Below are 17,324 nucleotides of genomic sequence, written 5' to 3'. Positions count from 1 at the left end.
CTATAGGTACAGTGCGACCATATTTGAATGCAACAACTATTTATCTCAAAACCATGGTCTAAGGCACTGCATCGCAGTGCTAGCTGTGCCACTAGAGATCCTGGTTCGAGTCCAGGCTCTGTCGCAGCCGGCCGCGACCGGGAGACCCATGGGCGGCGCACAATTGGTCCAGCATCGTCCAAGGTAGGGGAGGGTTTGGCCGGCAGTGATGTGGGTTCGTTTCCCACGGGGGGCCAGTATGAAAAAAAAAAAAAAAAAAAAAAAAAAACATGTATGCATTCACTAACTGTAAGTCGCTCTGGATAAGAGCGTCTGCTAAATGAGAGCAGGCATACTGCACCCATCACACAGTGATCATATTTGACTCAGGTCTCGTGATCTGGTGATAACACAGATACGCTCTTCACTACTGTAACATGACTGACCAAGATTAACCCTGGTAGGAAGACATGACCAAAAATGACCAAAATTCATTCGTAACAACATTTGTAACAAACTCTTTATGGACTATTGTGATTAGTCCAAAGACCCAATTTGGAGTGAATCTGACTTTTACGATTATTTTAAGCATTAGCGTTACATAGTTAAGAAAGTTAATTGTTAATAGTTTTCTTATTTTTAAAAGAAATTAATGCTAAATGTAAAATGGTTCATCATGGTAATGTCTTTGATGACCCTAAAAAGTTTCAAGTTGATAGGCCACTGTGGAATGGATTTACAAAGGATTTAAATAGACACGTAAAATATGATTTACTTATTTATCAATAACTCAGCCATCTTTTAACCAATCCCTTAGCTTTTTTCGAACTAAGTTAATTGTTTAGAGTCTAAGACGTTGGGAAATTGAATTGTTTTAAGATGGTCATACTATGGATCATTTAGCTATTTGATTTTGAATTTTAGGATCCCTTTAGGTATCAAAAAATATATATAAAACAATTATTTGATAAAATATTGATTTTGGCCTTTACTACTAAAGCCCATAGAAATGCATTGAATAACACATTCATAAATGGCAAAAAGGACAGTAAAAATAATAATAATAAGAAACAAGGTTTTGAAGTGTCTGTCATACATCTAGGAGATATAAAATAAAACTCAGGACATATTTAGGTTTTTCTTTACACATATTTAACCCCTTTATTTACAAAACTTCTTTCATACTTCCATTTGTTTTTTTAAACCGATACCAGTTACCTTCAGACGAGTCCCGTGACACTTGTGGGGGTCATAGAGAAAACGGAGAACATCATCCTGTTCGTGAGAATCTCCCCTTTCCACAGTGGGGTCCCATTAGTTTGTAGCCCAAACGGTTCGGAAGCTACCAAACAGAAGTTGGCACACCATCGTGTTTGTGAGAGTCTCCCCTTTCCTTAGAGTGGTCATAATAGTGCATGCCAAATATCTCTAGCTTAAACTGATGGATTTTGATTGGGATTTTATGTAACACAACTCTAGGGGGTTAAGATATGTAATTTGGTGTTATTTGGGCTTACTTTTTTTAAAGGTTGACCAACATTTCCAAGATGGAGGAAAATCTATCCTGACGGACCTTATAGGTCCTTGAGGCAAATTTGTTCAGCAAGGGGAAAGACACCTACATATAAATGTTCAAGTCTCTAGGTCAAACGGGGCAACGGATATGAGGATTTCAGTGAGACTGCTTATAACAGTGGCCAATCGTTACCATGCTTTTTTACCAAGTTACTCATGGCCTCAATTTCTGTATGCCAAATTAGAAAAAAAAGTTACCAGTCTATTCTTGAGTTATTTGACCATGTCAAGGGAAAAAAAATAAAAGTAAGAATTCATAACAATAACAATAGGTTTCACAGCTTCACTGTGAACCCCTAAATATCTTAATTGTCTTCATCTGAAATGTTAATTATTTTTGTAATTGGCAATTATGCTAATCACATCTTGCTATAAGGCATCTTGCTATGTAATCTCAATGATAAGATGATTTGTGTTTGAAATCAACTAGTTTTCTTTTAACCATGACTGATGACTGAAGATGTAGTTGTACATTGAATAGTAGCCCTTGTAGGGTACGCATAGCCACATGGACATGATATGTGCTTTATGAAAAGCATTACATCAATCTTGGAAAGCTCAGAGAAGACAATCACCAAAGGAGTTATTTATTTCATCTGCATTTTTCAGCCTGGCCAGCAGCTGTTGGGTCGTGGGGCCCTAGGGGCCTCCAGGGGCCCCTGCAGTCATGGCTGTCCTATAAATCTCAGGTCCGTGATGAATACCTCCTTGGTGACCACAATATTGACCAGTGAGCACGGACTTATATAACAGTTAAATGGTGGGAAAAACCATTTGGTGTGTATATGTGAAAGATATGATCGGACTGGGGGTCCCTTAAAATGTAATTGTGCTGAAATTATACATTGGCCAGTTCTCTCGCCAGATTCGTAACGCATACATGGCATGGAATGACATTTCAGTTAGTTCCAGAGCATTCCCGAGCATTCCATTACTTGACTAAGAGCTGTTCCAGTTGATAAATCAAGGCCTATTAGAAAACTTAGATTGCTCTGCTGATTCCACTGCCCCTAAACTGTGCTTTATCTGTGCCTTTGGAAATCATGGATTTCAACTCCAAGCCTCAATACATTTGCCGCATGATGAAGAACTTGAGAACTCAAGAAGAAGGAACTACTACTCTGTGCTGAAAGCAAACATCCGGTACAGGTAGACAGAAGTATTTTTAGGGAGTCCAAAAACAGTCTAGCTCCCATACAAAAATCACATTGTGCTCGGCGCACTAGAGACATGAGTTTTCATATCATCAGCGTTGGGGCTTCTCCTGTGGTGTGAGACCGACTGTATCACACCCCTGAGTCAATACATGTTAGAATCACTTTTGGAAGTTGTTACAGCTGTGAGTCTTTCTGTGTAAGTCTCTAAGAATGTTGCACACCTGGATTGTACAATATTTTAACATAATTATTTTTTAAATTCTTGAAGCTCTGTCAAGTTGGTTTTTGATCATTGCTAGACAGCCATTTCCAAGTCTTGCCATAGATTTTAAAGATGACTTAAGTCAAAACTGTAACTAGGCCACTCAACAACATTCAATGTTGTCTTGGTAAGCAAACTCCAGTGTATATTTGGCCTTGTGTTTTAGGTTATTGTCCTGCTGAAAGGTGAATGTGTCTCCCAGTGTCTGTTGGAAAGCAGACTGAACCAGGTTTTTCTCTAGGATTTTGCCTGTGTTTAGCTCTATTCCATTTCTTTTTAATCTAGAAAACTCCCTAGTCCTTGCCGATGAAAAGCATACCCATAACATGATGCATCCACCACCATGTTTGAAAATATGAAGACTGATACTCAGTGATGTGTTGTTGTGTTGGATTTGCCCCAAGCATAACGCTTTGTATTCAGTTTTACTTTAGTGCCTTATTGCAAACAGGATGCATGTTTTCTAATATTTGTATTCTGTACAGGCTTCCTTCTTTTCACTGTCATTTAGATTAGTATTGTGAAGTAACTACAATGTTGTTGATCCATCCTCAGTTGTCTCCAATCACAGCCATTAAACTCTGTAACTGTTTTAAAATCACCATTGGCCTCATGGTGAAATCCCTGAACGGTTTCCTTTCTCTCCGGCAACTGAGTTAGGAAGGACGCCTGTATCTTTGTAGTGACTGGGTGTATTGATACACCATCCAAAGTGTAATTAATAACTTCACCATACTCAAAGGGTATTCAATGTCTCCTTTTTATATTTGTATCCATCTAACAATAGGTGCCCTTCTTTGCAAGGCATTGCAAAACCTCCCTGGTCTTTTTGGTTGAATCTGTGTTTGAAAATCACTGCTCGACTGAGGGACCTTACAGATAATTGTATGTGTGGGGTAGAGAGATGATGTAGTCATTCAAAAACCATGTTAAACTCTATTATTGCACACAGAGTGAGTCCATGCATCTTATAATAAATAATATGCCATTTAGCAGACGCTTTTATCCAAAGCGACTTACAGTCATGCATACTTTCTTTTTTTTGTGTATGGGTGGTCCCGGGGATTGAACCCACTACCTTGGCGTTACAAGCACCATGCTCTACCAGCTGAGCTACAGAGGAGAACATTTTCACTCCTGAATTTATTTAGGCTTGCCATAACAAAGGGGTTGAATACTTATTGACTCAAGACATTTCAGCTTTACATTTTTAATGAATTAGTAAAAATGTCTATGAACATAATTCCACTTTTACATTATGGGGTATTGTGTGTAGGCCAGTGACACAAAATCACAATTTAATCAATTTAAAATTCAGGCTGTAACACAACAAAATTTGGAAAAGGTCAATGGGTGTGAATACTTTCTGAAGGTACAGTATGTGTGACATTCAAAGGGGGAATGGGCAAGACAAAATATTTAAGTGCCTTTAAACAGGGTATGGTAGTAGGTGCCAGGTGCACCGGTTTGAGTGTGTCAAGAACTGCAACACTGCTGGGGTTTTCACGCTCAACAGTTTCCGGTGTGTATCAAGAATGGTCCACCACCACCCAAAGGACATCCAGCCAACTTGACACATCTGTGGGAAACATTAGAGTCAACATGGGCCAGCATCCCTGTGGAATGCTTTTGACACCTTGTAGAGTTAATTTCCCTCTACAAATTGAGGCTGTTCTGAGGGCAAAAGAGGGTGCAACTATTAGGAAGGTCTTCCTAATGTTTGTATACTCAGTGTATAGGATTGACATATTATAATGAGTTATACAATGAGTACATTACGATTAAATTGGGATATGATATACAGTATTATGATGAACTATCATTGTTACGATTAAAATATTTCATAATTAGTTTGGATACGTTTATGGCATTGTTTTGAATATCTCTTACTCTGCCATTCATAGGCTCTAATTCAAGCCTGTGTTTGTTAAGATATGTATTTTATTTATTTATGTTGTGATGACCTAATGGAGGCTGTGGGAGAGGCCTCGGTGGAGCTATCTGCACTTTGCCAATCACACCCCTGATCAGTGTCACATTCGTTCATCGACGGGTCAGACCAAGGCGCAGCGTGATATGCATACATGTTTATTAGAACCGAATAAACAACTACAAAACAACAAACGAAACGTGAAGGCCAAGGTACACAAACAACATACCTCAACACGGAACAAGATCCCACAACACACTAGTGCCAATAGGCTGCCTAAGTATGGTCCCCAATCAGAGACAACGAGCGACAGCTGCCTCTGATTGGGAACCACACCGGCCAACATAGAAATACAAATCCTAGAATATACAACATAGACAATCACCACATAGAAAATACACACCCTGACTCAACAAATAAGAGTCCCCAGAGTCAGGACGTGACAATCAGACTACTGTGAACTTCAAAACCCTTGAGGTGAGGTACATGCAGGGGGCATCAATAATTATACCATGATTAAAGGTGGAAGAGATGTTTGTGCTTCATTCGAGACAAAAGCTTTTAGTCTTTCATCGTTGCTTAGTAAGTATTCAGACCCCTTGACTTTTTCCACATTTTGTTACGTTACAGCCTTATTCTACAATTGATTAAATCGTTTTTTTCCCTCATCAATCTACACACAGTACCCCATAATGACAAAGCAAAAACAGGTTTTTATATATTTTGTATTTGGCGAGTTCTACCATTCTTCTCTGCAGATCCTCTCAAGCTCTGTCAGGTTGGATGGGGAGCGTCGCTGGACAGCTATTTTCAGGTCTCTCCAGAGATGTTCAATTGGGTTCAAATCCGGGCTCTGGCTGGGACACTCAAGGACATTCAGAGATTTGTCCCGAAGCCACTCCTGCATTGTCTTGGCTGTGTGTTTAGAGTCGTTGTCCTGCTGGAAAGCGAACCTTCGCCCCAGTCTGAGGTCCTGAGCGCTCTGGAGCAGGTTCTCATAAAGGATCTCTCTGTACTTTGCTCCGTTCATCTTTCCCTCGATCCTGACTAGTCTCCCAGTTCCTGCCGCTGAAAGACATCCCCACAGCATGATGCTGCCACCACCATGCTTTATCGTAGGGATGGTGCCAGGGTATTGTGTGCAGATTGATGAGGAAAATGTTTTATTTAAGTCATTTTAGAATAAGGCTGTAACGTAACAAAATGTGGAAAAAGTCAAGGGATCTGAATACTTTCCGAATGCACTGTATCTACTGTGTAGTGCTGTGTAGTCCTGTGCAGGGCAGGTGTGTTGCCATCTGGGGGATCAAACTTTCTAAACCCGTAATGAAGGTCATTCAACAAACCAGACATCTCCTTTTATGCTCAGTAGACTTCAGTTTTTCTTTCCCCCCGATTTCAGAAGATGATCAGTTTGTGGCGACGTTGCTCTGTTTGGATGGGAAAATAAGATCAACGCAGATAAAAGACCACAACTACCTCCTTTTTCTCCTCCTCCTCCTCCTCCTCCTCCTCCTCCTCCTCCTCCCTCAATCTGTGTTTACAGCTAATCCATTTTGTCTAGGTCGGTCAAAGCTCCAATCCACAACATTCAGTCATAGAGTACTCCTGGGGAGGGATACAGGTCTGTCTCTGATCACACACAATATATAAATATGTTTGACATTATTTGAAAAGGCTTCAAGGCATCATATTTCTTCATGTTGCAGGTGAAACTTTGATTTAGATTCTCTAGAGTATCTTGGTTCAGTTTTTGTGTGTGAAAATGTATACTTTATTATAGGAATAGTAGGGCTGTGACCTTAGGTAAGACAGAGGCCAACCGTGTGGGGGCTGGTGAGTGGATGACCTTCAGAAGTCTAACAGGGAGATCACGACACCACTTGATGAAAGGGGGACGTAAACAAAGAGGTTGTTGACGCTTCCACTTCCTGTATGGCCTGGCAGAATCCTTACACTCTGTAGTGACAGGTTAGCAGATGAATGGGCCCCTGTTTCCAAAACAATCTCATTGTTCAACCGAACCATTCAAGGCCAGTGAAAGATAACACAGATTCATTCATTCAGTTTAGGCAAAGTAACAATTCTAATGTCAACAGAATGTATCATATTATAATTTTCTGTTATGAAGATAATGACCAAGGTGAAGGAAATACCTTTTGTATCCAACAAACAGCAACATCCATGAATACAGGAAATGGAGGGGATGTCAAATAATTTGTAACATTTTGTAAAGCTGAGCTTGTAAAAAAAAAACTGAGCTTGTATTTTGTTAAACTGATTCCAAGGATTTTACATTGGTACATCCCCAGAGGGATGTTTTCTTCTCAATTTCAACCCCTGAATAGGGGCACTTATTCTGCTACTACAGAGTGAAGCAGCAGTGGACCATGCCTCGTTGGCTTTCACATGATAGAATACAACATGCAGTATTCTTGTGAGACAAAGGTATTGATCTAAATACTGTAGAGCCGAATGGTCATTGGACAGTCTGATAGTAGTGAGGTGAGAGACCAACATAAGACACAGCTGTCAGTAATGTGATTAGCTTAGGAATTCTTTCCTACATTTATTTTAGCCCAGCACAGATTACTCTAGCAGTGGTATGTAGGCTATAGTAGGTTAGGTTTCCCAATCAGCGGGTGGATGGACAATTCTCTTCATATCATTGTGTCACATGAGGAAGGATGTAGTTTTATAGTTGACATGTAGAGGAGAGGAAATTGAAAGACAATCCAGCCGTTTCTGCCAATCACTCATTGTTTTACTACTAGGTAATGCGACATATGTTTACTGTATATTAGACTATTCCTGAAATACCGGAAAGACAATAAGCTTATTTTGAAACAATATGTCATGGCATAGTCATTTATTAAATGGCAGTCATTTACTATATCGCAGCAACGTTGGTCTTAACAGGATTCATCATGACTTCCATGTTGTGGGTTTTGGAACAATAGAAGTCTTACTGCCACCTTGTTATGATAGGTTGTGTCAGCCCTATTCTTCAGAGGTTATTGATAGTAAGTGGGTTTATGCTTACATTATAGCTGTCATAAGTAAAATATTTAGTTGATTTGCTGTATATTTGTGATGTACATTATAAACAGAGAAGCTGCCGATGTAACCTTTTTTTTACACAGTCATATCAGGATTCATCTAAAGAATGTGTGCTCTTTACCTGTAATAAGATACATCTTAGGCAGAGGGTTTGGGAAGATTGGGAGCATTTAGTTTGGGAAATAAAATAGACTGGGACTGAGTAAGGAAAAGACAACACAAACAAAGTGCCTGGATGCCTCTCCCCCGTGCAGTTCCCAGGGACTGCAAAGACCCTAGAAGACCCAAGAGAGTAAGCTTTTAACTTGGCTGACAGAAAGGGACAGAAAGTCAAGACATTCTGGAATTTTGTGAGGGGACACAGATAAACCTGCATAGGGTGTTCCAAAGAAACGTCCTGCTTTTATTTAGGCAAAACTGACATCTCTGCTTGTGAAATCAGAATCTTCACAACTTCAGATCTGCATATCTTATTTATTTGAGAATTTTAAGGTGATGTTTTGGAAGTGTTTTCTTGATGGTTGTCTTTGTGTCCCTTTACATTAAACTTTAAACCCATGAGAATCTTAATCTACGTCTGTTGGGAATAAACACACTTACATTTTGTCCTTGAATCCGGTTGCCCTGGCATTTCCCCTTTGACGCATTCTCTTGCCTAGTACACTTAGCACATACCCCCAGTGCACCCTGGTCCCTGCACAAGTGTGATTGATCATTGGACACTACTCCTGTTTGTGATGGCGCTCGCTCTCTGTGGTGGAAATAGACTCTATAGCTCATGTTCTAAGGAGAGCCTAGAGGAAGGAAAGAGGAAAATAAGTCATTCTTTCCAGGCCAGACCCAAGAGCAAGTTGTTTTGGGGTTGTCTTCTCGAATGAGAGAGGGCCATTGTCCAATGCGTACAAGGGTGGGAGCACGGAGTGTGCGCAGGGGGCAAGGGGGCTTGGGGGAAGAGTGGGAGAGATATTTGGAGTCCTGTTTCTGCTAAACTCCGTCACAATAACATGGATTGTGACAAAGGGACACTTTGATAAGAGACACAAGCTTTTGCAAATCCCTGTCTCCATGGTGACTACTTGTAATTAGAGGCTATGAATCATTATACATCCCACAGACAGTGTTTCAGGGCATGTCCAGTCCTACCCAACGCCATGAAGAGTGAGAGCATGACTTAGGTTGTTCTTTTTAGTTTTTTAGTTTTTTTGTAGGGGGTAGATCAGCTTTAATATTGCAGATAGATTGGAACTTCCATCAATGTAATTGTCTGCATCACTTCCAATCCCCCATATGTTTTTTTCTTTTTTTTCTCACAGGGAAATAAGTATTTGACCCCCTCTCAATCAGAAAGATTTCTGGCTCCCAGGTGTCTTTTATACAGGTAACGAGCTGAGATTAGGAGCACACTCTTAAAGGGAGTGCTCCTAATCTCAGTTTGTTACCTGTATAAAAGACACCTGTTCACAGAAGCAATCAGATTCCAAACTCTCCACCATGGCCAAGATCAAATGGATGTCAGGGATGTCAGGGACAAGATTGTAGACCTACACAAGGCTGGAATGGGCTACAAGACCATCGCCAAGCAGCTTGGTGAGAAGGTGACAACAGTTGATGCAATTATCGCAAATGGAAGAAACACAAAAGAACTGTCAATCTCCCTCGGCCTGGGGCTCCATGCAAGATCTCACCTCGTGGAGTTGCAATGATCATGAGAACGGTGAGGAATCAGCCCAGAAATACACTGGAGGATCTTGTCAATGATCTCAAGGCAGCTGGGACCATAGTCAACAAGAAAACAATTGGTAACACACTACGCCGTGAAGGACTGAAATCCTGCAGCGCCCACAAGGTCCCCCTGCTCAAGAAAGCACATATACAGGGCCGTCTGAAGTTTGCCAGTGAACATCTGAATGATTCAGAGGAGAACTGGGTGAAAGTGTTGTGGTCAGATGAGACCAAAATCGAGCTCTTTGGCATCAACTCAACTCGCCGTGTTTGGAGGAGGAGGAATGCTGCCTATGACCCCAAGAACACCACCCCCACCGTCAAACATGGAGGTGGAAACATTATGCTTTGGGGGTGTTTTTCTGCTAAGGGGACAGGACAACTTCACCGCATCAAATGGACGATGGAAGGGGCCATGTACCGTCAAATCTTGGGTGAGAACCTCCTTCCCTCAGCCAGGGCATTGAAAATGCGTTGTGGATGGGTATTCCAGCATGACAATGACCCAAAACACACGGCCAAGGCAACAAAGGAGTGGCTCAAGAAGAAGCACATTAAGGTCCTGGAGTGGCCTAGCCAGTCTCCAGACCTTAATCCCATAGAAAATCTGTGGAGGGAGCTAAAGGTTCGAGTTGCCAAACGTCAGCCTCGAAACCTTAATGACTTGGAGAAGATCTGCAAAGAGGAGTGGGACAAAATCCCTCCTGAGATGTGTGCAAACCTGGTGGTCAACTACAAGAAATGTCTGACCTCTGTGATTGCCAACAAGGGTTTTGCCACCAAGTACTAAGTCATGTTTTGCAGAGGGGTCAAATACTTATTTCCCTCATTAAAATGCAAATCAATTGAAAACAATTTTAACATGCGTTTTTCTGGATTTTTTTGTTGTTATTCTGTCTCTCACTGTTCAAATAAACCTACCATTAAAATTATAGACTGATCATTTCTTTGTCAGTGGGCAAACGTACAAAATCAGCAGGGGATCAAATACCTTTTTCCCTCACTGTATTACAATCCTTCAGCCATTCCTGGACCTGTGTCCAGAAACAAGCTACAAATGGACAGTACCAAAACAAATGATCTAATGATTCTGTCTCTTCACAGCCAAATCTGCTGAGCTAGGAAGATTGTATCCCCCATACAAATAACATTCTATTGGTAGCAAGAATTGTATATAATAATTTAAATTGAAAATTTATAAGTTTTGAATACGTCGTCATTTTGCGTATCAGTTCATAAACACTATGCCATGGAATCGGTACGTCAAAAATCTCTTCCCAACTATTTTGCAATCTATATGGGACGGCTGTCAATCTTTTGGTCCTTAAATGAAACTTTAGGTTGTTCTTTATCCAAAGTCCATCCAGTTCTAACTAGTTTATCACATCTGTGATGTCTATTTTTGGAATGTCAAAGGGGTATTTACAAGAATATGTTCAAATCTCTGAACTCATTCCTAAAAAGCATAACATTGAGCATGGCTTTCTAACATTAGAAATGAAATTGAGCTAACAAGTGATGACCGTGTCGACCAAGTAAAGCCATTCCCATGGTCCTGGGAAGGGAAACTTTCACAGACCAAGAATGTACTACCGGGGGACTTCCCCATTCAACAGTAGTCTTACTTCTTCTGATCTTAATTTTTATCTGTGAGTCAGTGCCTCAGTGCCCCCCCTCCCCCCTCACTCTGTTTCTGTGTGTCTCTCTTTCTCTCTCTCTCTCTCTCTCTCTCTCTCTCTCTCTCTCTCTCTCTCTCTCTCTCTCTCTCTCTCTCTCTCTCTCTCTCTCTCTCTCCCTCTGCATATTTATGGCTCTTTCTGACCCCTGTGGGCTGCTGTGGTATGCAGGGTCTTAGCCTGGGTTATGACCAGTCTGCTCGCCCGTGATTTCTTCTGTTTGGAGTTTGTGTTTTCCCATAGAAGCTTCTGGTCCGCTGATTACCCCCTGCTCGCTGTCACACTCTCTCCCAGTCTGTGAATATAACAGTACTCTCCTCCAGTTACACTGGCAGGCTGCTAAAGTCAACAGAGGATCAGATGGTCGCAATACAAAGCTACCCGAAAACTAACCACAAAGTCCTAAATGAACGAATTACTGGACAGATTACAAAAAATCCAGTCACACATCTCAGAGATAGAGACAGACACTTAAAGGTCGAAAGAGGAAAGTCAAATAAAGTATTTGGGGTTTCACTGATTTCCTTTCACATTATGTTGACAATGTTAAATTCTTATTAGTGAGTTGTAGAAAATAGTTCAATTTTATTTGATTGCAGACAGTAGACAGTAAAATATGAATAAATTACCATTAATTCCATTATCTTTTCACTGCATGGAGAAATAAAGAGTTCACAAGCTCATCACAACACCTAGTTGTTAAACAGCCATTTAACACAGACCAGGTGATGCCACCCATGACCAGATCACTTCCTGTGTTAAAAGGGTGACCCTCTTTTTTTCAGCCCACACTGCAATCAGGTCTGCCGATCATGTAGAAGGATGTAAGGGCGGGTCAGCCGGTCACATTCTCTATAGCATAGAAATGACCTGGCAGGCGGGAAAATCAATTGTAGAAAATGAGTCCTTGGCGGGTCCCATCGCCTTGTAGGAAGTGCATTAAGGGGTTTTCTTACTTTACCCTGGGACCCATCCTGGTGGCTTCTGTTGTTCTCCAATCTGGGATGCATTTCAATATTGTTTGTTTATTTTACCGAGGGCCTCTGACGATACCGTTTCCAGTTTGGCCCTAGAGCATGAGGTTGTAGATTGTGGGAAATGTTTGATGTGAGGAAAAAATGCTCCTGTCGGTCATCGGCTGTTTGTCTTTGTTGACTATATGGTAAATATAGGGACACACAGCTCCATACTACTGTTAACCCTCTGACTGGGTTGGAAAATGTATGGAAAATAAAACATATTTGTCTTGGTTAAGATGAAAATCTATAACCTCCTTAGAGCGAATGCCCATTTGGAGCTGAAGTAAGTAGCCCTGTGTCTTGGGGTTGTGATTGAGTGTCACATTTTTCCATAATGGAATAAATCTCCAGATGTGAGCTTGCTGGAGGGGTGTACCTAATGTGTAAAGTTGAAGCAATAATTTAAGAGATTAATTTGTAAGTATACTGAGGCCATCGTAAAACTTCGGACTCCAAAGGCCCAATTGAGATTTTTTTGTTCACTTCAATGATGGGAAGTTTATTGCTTAGTTATTTGTGGATCAAAGGCATGGAAAATTGCATGACATGTAGGCCTAATTCTCATCTGAGATAGTTTGGTGGTTGCTTTAGGACCAAACTAGGCAACAGTGTGCTTTAGGACCATGCGGACGTCTTTGAGCGGTCGGGTAGGCTGTTTGGAGTGTTTATCAGACTGGAGAATTTAAAAAAATTATAATAATTCCCCCCCACTTCTAAAACCAAAGTTGCGCCCCTGCCTATAGGTGCACGTGCACGCCAGTGACATTATGATTTGTCCCAAAAAATCGGAGGCAAAAACCAGCGCGCACCGGTAGAGTTGTTCATCATAAGCCTCACATCCCACAGCCTCTCGACAGACATAACAATTTAATGTTACGGATGGTACTGCAAAGGACGCATTTAGTCCAGCAGTAAAACAAACAGGGGAAGCTGAGTCCTGTCTCCAGACAAACTGTTACCATAAAAGGCATAGACTACAAAGAAACACACCTGACTCTTAATAGGCTAAATAAGTAAGTGAACTCCTGCAACTGCTCTTCCTCCATACTGTGCCATTAAATGCTTGAACAAATGGTGTCTTTGTTGGTTCCAACAATTGAATCTGTTTCCTATGATCATATCGCTGTTCCTTTTTGGCATCTGCTCTCCTTCCACACTTCCCATACCCTCAGCTTGAGAGGATGATCAACAGGCAAGGAAGGAAACTTGGTTGAAGTTATTGTTCTGAAACACAGAGCTTTTATTGTCGTCCTATATGAGGTGAGGTAATGGGAAGCTCAACACACAGAGTGGGAAGGGAATTTGAGTCACCCTTATAGCATGCATGACACACGGATGGTTGTAGTGTATGATTAAATCCCAGTAAAAATGAAAAAAACTAAGCTAAAGATATGTTGCCTAGTCAAAGACATAGCCCTCTAAATGTACTTTAATTTAATACATGAAATATAAAGTTCTGGTGCAAGATAATTTGATGTCACAGTAAATTAAATTAAATTTATTGAATGTAGTTTCATCAAAGAGTTTTTCCATATAAATTGACTTCAATTCTGGTCAAAATGGCGGGAAAAAGGGAGAAGGTTTGTTAAAGAAGAGTGGTAGGAAATGTAAGCAAAGTGCGTTGAAGACAGGAGGAGAAATGGAAGTGAATGAGGGTGAAGTATCTGAGGTGGTAGGTGTGGTGAAGTGCTCGGAGCCAGAGGCTTGCGCAGAGGGTGAGGATAAAGATGAGTCTGTGACTGTAGGAGTGAAGTTTGTGGGAAAATAGTAGGAGATATGTACCAGTACAGTGGGATAGGCAAGCAAGTGATATATGTTTCAGTAAGATTGGATTTTTAGCATTTATAGCAATGGTTATTAATTGTACTGCAGGGATGGAACGTAAGTCGAAGAAAATTGAGGTTGTGGTGGCAGCTGCAGAGAGATATTTGGGTGTGCGAGACTTGACAGCAGAAGAGTTACAGGGAGTGTTAAGTGGTGATGTCCCATAATTTCAGGTTGAGGGCATGAGGTAGGAGTGAATCTATTTAAATAGTGGAGAAGGGTGGGGTTAATTATTAGTAATTGTTTTGAATTTGTGAATGTAGTGTTAGATGGTAGGGTATTTTTTTGCTTTGTTTTATTTTTCAAGGAAAATAAAAGGGAGTTGTACTCCAGTCTAATAGGTGGCGGTAATGCAACAAATTGGATGCCAACCGCCGTTAAACCTCATTGAAGAAGAAGAACGAATTTTGATTCAGAGTAACATACGTACCCTCGCGGGCGTGATTAATTGGAGGAGAAGATCATGTGACCAAACCGAAACTATTACATGGCGGCCACCATGTAAGTAACAGCCCGTGTCTGTTTTGTTACTTTTCTTTCGTCAATTTCCTTTATCTTGCATTGGATTATGGTGGATTTTGCACAAGGAGATACGTTATTGAAGACGGGGCATGAGGAGATGGAACATTTTGTGAGCGCAAGACGGGAATTTATTTAGGAAGAAAAGTTTGTTAGCTAGTCGGCTAACCGAAGAGCTAACTAGTTACTATAGCCAACCCAAGTTTGAAAGTAAACATCCGCTGATTACAGTGCGTGTATGTTCGCCCTTTAGCCGATACAAACGCGGTTGCACCGCTGTTTATTTCAAATTGCAAGTGGAATGTGCCCGACCAACGTGTTTGGCAGGTAGTTATGCTAGCTAGTAGAGCTGGCTTTGTTATGCTAGCTTGCTAACTAGTTTAGCTAGCTGGCTAATTGAACGGAACGAGAAGTGAACGCATCCGAGGTAGCTGACGTTATCTAGTTAGCTATGTAACCTTTGCTGGCCAGACAAAAAAACTGACAATTCAAGTGAATTGATCAAGACAGTGAACCAACTCGAGTAAGAACGTTATCATGGGTCTGGTGAACCTTGTCTTTTGCACCATTGGGAAATGTTTCGATTTCATATCCTTCCTGCTGGACCTAAATTTCTTAATAGTCCATTCAGTGATACGGCTCCTGGCAGCATGTATCACCTTTGTGAGTAACCTACCCATGCTACTGACCAACTCAATGGTGAAGTGCTGGAACTTCACTGTGTTCTGCATGGTTGCCATGATGGACAGCGTATCACTTCTGGCCCAGGGCACAGTCAACATGTTAGGGCGCTGGCTGCACCTCTTGGGAGGTGTTCTGGAGAGTTTCAAAATGGTGGGCTACTTGTCCTCGCATGTTCTCCTGCGTGTCAGGGATCTGTTCCACCGTGGGTTGCTGTGTGGCCACTACTTGCTGCAGCAGGTGTGGGAGGGCTGTGGCATTGCGGTCAGCCTGGTGCTCTACCTGGTCAACACGGTGGTCAACCTGCTGCTCATCGGGACACAGAGCGTCTACTCTGTTGTAGTCAGCATGTGGGAGGCGGTCTCCTGCCCCCTGCAGAAGGCTGTGGAGCTCACCCTCACACTCTTCACCTTCTTGTACAGCAGCCTGGTCGGCACCTCAGTCGTTCTCTGGACTCCTGTCAGGCTGGCCCTGGAGTTCCTAGGTTTGCTCGGACACATTTTCGTCAGCGTCTTCCTCCTGAACATCTATGGCCTCATTCTCACAGCTGCCATTGTTGTCACAGCCACAATCTACATGAACCCTGAGCTGACCCGTCTTGGAGCCCGCCGCGCCGTCGGTTACTTCAACTCTGTCCCCACCCTGCAGGTCCTACAGAGGGCGCTCCATCGCCTATACATGCTGGGGAGGGGCGTGTGGCAGAGGCTTCAGCGGCAGGTCAGCCGCCTACACCAAATGATAACACCAGTCTACAGGAACATCAGAGTGAGGGGTGACGGCCACGCCAGGCAACCTGAACCCAGTGACAGAGAGCAGAGGGCTCTTCCGGACGGTAGGGCAGGAGACGCAGCACCACACGCTGAACGCGCTGCTCGGCCTCGCCAGCTAATGGACGACCTGTGGGACCTAGCGTTCCCCAGCTCCAGCAGCACATACAGGCCTTTACAGAAACAGAAACTCTCCTCAGTGGAGGGGGGCTCCAGCTCCAAGGGTGCCCCGACCGACAGCTTACTGACTCTGCTCCAGGAGCAGGAGGAGAGGAAGAAGTGCATCATCTGCCAGGACAGCACCAAGACAGTGGTGCTGCTGCCTTGCCGCCACCTGTGTCTGTGTCGGGACTGTACCGACATACTGCTGCGCCAGCCCATCTACCAGCAGAACTGTCCGCTCTGCCGCCATATGATCCTTAATACCATGGATGTGTATCTCTGAGGGGACCTAACGAGGGAGGGGCGTGTTGCCCACAGCGCTGCATTATTAACATGTTGAATCTCAGGTTTAGGATGTGCAGAGACTATAGGCTATGTCTACACCTGCAGTACATTGCAGCTCAGACACACGGCTATCCAAGTCCAGCGCACTGTGCTTAAATTGCTTGCCGCTCATGGCTGATGTCTTAAATTATGCCTGTGTTTTGTTCAGACAACCATGACAGTACTTGCCTACTTTTTTTTTTTTATACTTGTTTGTTCATATTACTGAACACTTCATGTTGTTCCAAACTGTATGTGGTGTGTGAACCTAATAAGGAATGTTTGCTGTGTAGCAGTTAATTTCCTTTATTCAGCTTAGGTTCCGTTTGAAAGCATTCCCAATGGAAGTTTAAAACACAGGAGTGAAAACCGTACCAAATGTTGTCGTAAAAACACATTTCGTAGCCTATGCATAGGTTTAAATGGTGACAACCTCTCAAATGCAATTTGTCAATTGCCAATATTGTTCCAAGCAGTTCACATCCAGAGACTCATAAAAAGTGTGAATTTGTTGTGTATTGTGGGAAAGGAGGTTAATTTCATAAGCTATGGTTGTCTAAAACTACCAGTGTCAGAGAAATTATTTACCATATCTATCTATCTGTCTTGTCATGTTAGAAACGTTTGTTTTGTTCTAATGAGTATTCCATCACTTGGATCACTGTAG

General features: G+C 42.1%; 1 protein-coding gene across 1 annotated transcript; it reads left to right on the top strand.

Moving 5' to 3' along the window:
• Nucleotides 1-15,260: 15,260 nt before the first annotated feature.
• Nucleotides 15,261-16,616, top strand: LOC121568439 (E3 ubiquitin-protein ligase RNF26-like). Its single transcript, XM_041878979.2, has one exon. It carries the CDS (start codon nucleotides 15,261-15,263, stop codon nucleotides 16,614-16,616), a length of 1,356 nt encoding a protein of 451 aa, XP_041734913.2.
• Nucleotides 16,617-17,324: the final 708 nt, after the last annotated feature.

Source organism: Coregonus clupeaformis, chromosome 6 (assembly GCF_020615455.1).
Source record: "Coregonus clupeaformis isolate EN_2021a chromosome 6, ASM2061545v1, whole genome shotgun sequence".
Taxonomy (NCBI): domain Eukaryota; kingdom Metazoa; phylum Chordata; class Actinopteri; order Salmoniformes; family Salmonidae; genus Coregonus; species Coregonus clupeaformis.
This window is presented reverse-complemented; position numbering and strand designations above follow the sequence as displayed.

What these genes read in the sequence shown, in the direction of transcription:
- LOC121568439 (XM_041878979.2), top strand. Translation starts at nt 15,261, where the DNA reads ATGGGTCTGGTGAACCTTGTCTTTTGCACCATTGGGAAATGTTTCGAT.